Consider the following 3,857-nt stretch of genomic DNA (forward strand, 5'->3'; position numbering starts at 1 on the left):
GTCCAGAGGAGGGACAGTGGTTTGGACACGTCCAGAGGAGGGACAGTGGTTTGGACACGTCCAGAGGAGGGACAGTGGTTTGGACACGTCCAGAGGAGGGACAGTGGGTATACTGGTAGAAGGATGTTAGAAATGCAGCTGCAGGAAAAAGACAAAGAGGAGACATATGATGCAGTTAGAGAGGACATGGATGTAGTTGGAGTGAGGACAGAGGACACAGAGGACAAAGTGAGGTGGAGGAGGACTCGCTGTGGACACCCTGAAGAGGGAAAAGCTGAAAGAAGTGTTACTTTAATTTCCAAACTTCTGGGGACGTTCTGATAAAAGTTTTGGAATCTTCATTTGTTTGTTTGTTTGTTTGTTTGTTTTGCGGCTGCAGCTTTATGAACTGGTGGTGATGGCCTTCAAATATCAGCTGCTCCTCTGTCCTCGACCCAAAGACCTGCTGCTGGTGTCTTTCAACCACCTGGACTCCATCAGAGGGTTTGTGCGGGACACGCCGGCGGTTTTGAACCAGGTGGACGAGGCTCACAGGAAGCTCATGGAGGTATGTGTCCCGCGCCTCGGGCCTCCAGCCGCCTCTGCCGGAGCAGATCTCAGGTCTGTTTTGTGCCTCCAGGTTTACTCGACCTCCTCTGAAGGAGAGCTGCAGCTCCTGAGACAAACGCTGCTCGGCTTTGTTCAGGACCTGCACGTCCGAGTGAGTCCAGCACCTTTGAACCCACACGAACACGTCTCTGCTCGTTAACTTTAACTCGTTAACTGTCATCTTCCTTCTCAGGTCTCACTTTTCTTAAGGAACCACATCCAGAACCCAAACGGGCGTTTCATCCTGCCCACTTCGGGCCCGGTGCCTCACGGGGTGCAGGTTCCAGGACTCATCAGGTGAAGACCCTCAGCTCGGTCGGGTGCGACTGTGGATCATTTGATTTGTTCAAATGTTTCCTGACATGGAGCGGAAGCGTTCCTCAGTACGGTGGTTCGAGTCCCTCAGAGTCTGGCTCCTCCACTTCTCGCTCATGTTTGATGACAAACATCAAGTTCTACGATCCGTTTCTTCTTTTCAGAACCTTTGACGAGAAGGACAGAGAAGTGAGTCGGACTGAGTTTCAGAGCGGAGGACGTCTCAGCAGAGCCGTTCCAGAAGGATCCTTTGAGCTGAGCGGGGACAGAGTCCTCACACTGGGCTCCAACATGTATGTAGCGTGTTCTGGTCCACGCCGCGGCCCGTCCACACGCCTCTGACTCTGCTGTGTGTTTCTGAAGGTACGCTGCAGACCGCCCACCGGAGACGCACTCGTCCACAACACCTGGTGTTCAGGTATCACCCTGCTCTCAACTCCTCATCCTCTCCTCTGAGGGGCGGGCGATAATGTATCTGTCTGCGTATTGTTGGCAAAATATCTCCTGAACCACTGGACAGATTTTAATGATAACTTGCAGGAGGTAATGGTCCTGTGTGGAACCCTGAAGCCCAACTTTGGGAACAACTGGTTTACCAGACAGGAAGCTAAACTGAGAGGCTAAAGTGAAAAATATTTCAAAATAAAACAGGAAGTGACTAAATTAAACTTTAAAAATCGCAGCATGTTATACTCACACTGTAAGGCTTCTTTCCTTCTGCTGTGTCCACCGTGCACGTCCTGTCCTCCGTGCACGTCCTGTCCTCCGTGCACGTCCCATCCTCCGTGCACGTCCCGTCCTCCGTGCACGTCCCGTCCTCCGTGCACGTCCCGTCCTCCGTGCACGTCCCGTCCTCCGTGCACGTCCCGTCCTCCGTGCACGTCCCGTCCTGCAGCTTGATGTCACTCCCAACCTGTTGGCCAAAGAGGAGCTGAACCAGCTGGCCCGTCTCATGGGCAGCATGAAGACCCAGAACCTTCCCAAAGGAGAAACTGGCTTCAGGATCAACCTGTTCCCTGCAGACCAGGAGGAGGGGGAGGAGGAGTGAGTGCTTTTCTTTACTTCTCTGCAGATGGACCAGCAGTAATTTTGACACAAAGTTCTGTTCTGTTGAGCAGAGGAGCTGCAGGTGGAGCCCAGAAGTCCTGCTTCAAAGTGATCAGCATTCAGGCCGTGCAGGTACGATGATGCAGCACCTTCCTCTGAGGTCTGACAATGACTTCTCGTCATCCAGATGTTTGTTTCTTTGTTCTCGTCATGAATGCTGCGTTTCAACATGTCGACGTGTTTGTTCGGTTCAGGACCAACAGACGACCTCCGAACTCACTCGAATCGCTGAAGAGTTTGCAGACGGACAGAAGATTCCTGACAATCCCAGCAGCAGTAAAGGAGACGACCTGCTGGCCCTCATGGATGACCTCTGACCTCTAACTAAACCGTCTGAATTCATTTATTTCATGTGATTGTCTACAATCACATTTATGTTAATAACTCCTTTTTTCCTCTCTGTGACGTTTTGTTAGTCTTTAATCTGCGTTTAATCAGAAAGATGAGCTGACAGAAGCTAAACCTGGAGTCCGAGTTTTATTAAAGAATCAGTCCAACAAGCTGTTTATACTTTAAATGGTGCTTACGATGATCTGAAATCACACACACACACACACACACACACACACACACACACACACACACAGGTTAGTTTTGCTATCTTTATGGGGCCTTTGCATTGACTTCCATTCATTTTTCATTCATTTCCATAGCCTAACCATGACCTTTATCCATAACCTAACCATTACCAGTACATACCTAACCCTAAACCTAACACATCCTCAATTCACACCTTAGTCCTAAACCTAGCCCCTAACCCACCAACGGGACTTCTTCTTATGGGGCCCGGGCTTTGGGCCCCATAAGGAGCAGTTGGTCCTCACAATGTAGTATAAGTTGGAAAAATGGGCCTCACAAAGTAGCATAAACAAGGACACACACACACACACACACACACACATATGTAGGACAGCACGGTGGCGCAACTGGTAGAGCTGCTGCCTCTCAGCGAGCAGGTCCCTGGTTCAAACCCCGGTCCAGGGGCCTTTCTGGGTGGAGTTTGCATGTTCTCTCCGTGCATGCGTGGGTTTTCTCCGGGTACTCCGGTTTCCTCCCACAGACCAAAAACATGCATGTTAGACTGATTGGTGACTCTGAATTGTCCCTAGGTGTGAGTGAGAGAGTGAATGGTTGTTTGTCTCTATGTGTCCATGTGATGGACTTGCGTCCCGTCCAGGGTGTCCCCCGCCCCTCACACAGTGATTGCTGGACATGAGTACCAGCGACCCCTGTGTAAAAGATAATGAATGGATGGATGGATTTTTTATTAAATAATTAAAAGTAAAACATTACATGACTGTTATCAACATACATTCAAACAAATAAAAAAGCCAGGGGGATTATTGAAATAAATACATTAAATAAAGAGCACAAATCAAATGTTTTTATATCTTTCTTGTTGCTTGAGTCACAAATGTTTCCAGTGTTCAGACTCCTTGTGGAACGCCTGAGAACAGGAACAGAGTGACTAACCTTTGATTTGTGCTCATCATGTTTCTCTAGAACTATGATGAAGTTTATGATATATATCCTGATGCATGCTCAATAATCCAGGTAGAAAAATCCAAAAAAGTTCAATCTGGTCCTCTGGACATTCAAAAAAACAAAAACAAAACAAAGCAAAAAAAATCTAGAAACATTTCATCTTTCATCCTGAGGACTTCCTCAGTCTGAGGTGCTGTATTCAGCTCAGTCTCTTAAATAGCACCTTCTCAGAGTGGATCAACCAGTTTGCTGCTGACAACCAGAACCAGCTGCTCACATGCTCAAGAAGGACCATCAGCCTAACAATGGATCATCAGCACCTGATGGCTGTTTACTGTTCACAGAGGGCTGAGTGATACTAG

At 48.5% G+C, this 3,857-nt stretch overlaps 1 protein-coding gene across 1 annotated transcript in view; it reads left to right on the forward strand.

The window, feature by feature from the left end:
* LOC119425642 (protein OSCP1-like) overlaps positions 1-2,327 on the forward strand; it is a 4,900-nt gene extending 2,573 nt beyond the window's left edge. The window contains exons 4-11 of the mRNA XM_037693179.1: positions 380-547; positions 620-700; positions 782-885; positions 1,068-1,196; positions 1,267-1,321; positions 1,799-1,947; positions 2,022-2,082; positions 2,205-2,327. Of these exons, the coding sequence (XP_037549107.1) occupies positions 380-547; positions 620-700; positions 782-885; positions 1,068-1,196; positions 1,267-1,321; positions 1,799-1,947; positions 2,022-2,082; positions 2,205-2,327 (870 nt within the window). The remainder of the gene's footprint in view (positions 1-379; positions 548-619; positions 701-781; positions 886-1,067; positions 1,197-1,266; positions 1,322-1,798; positions 1,948-2,021; positions 2,083-2,204) is intronic.
* The last annotated feature ends 1,530 nt before the right edge of the window (positions 2,328-3,857 follow it).

The sequence above is a fragment of the Nematolebias whitei genome, chromosome 19 (assembly GCF_014905685.2).
Source record: "Nematolebias whitei isolate Nwh7 chromosome 19, NemWhi1, whole genome shotgun sequence".
Classification (NCBI taxonomy): Eukaryota; Metazoa; Chordata; class Actinopteri; order Cyprinodontiformes; family Rivulidae; genus Nematolebias; species Nematolebias whitei.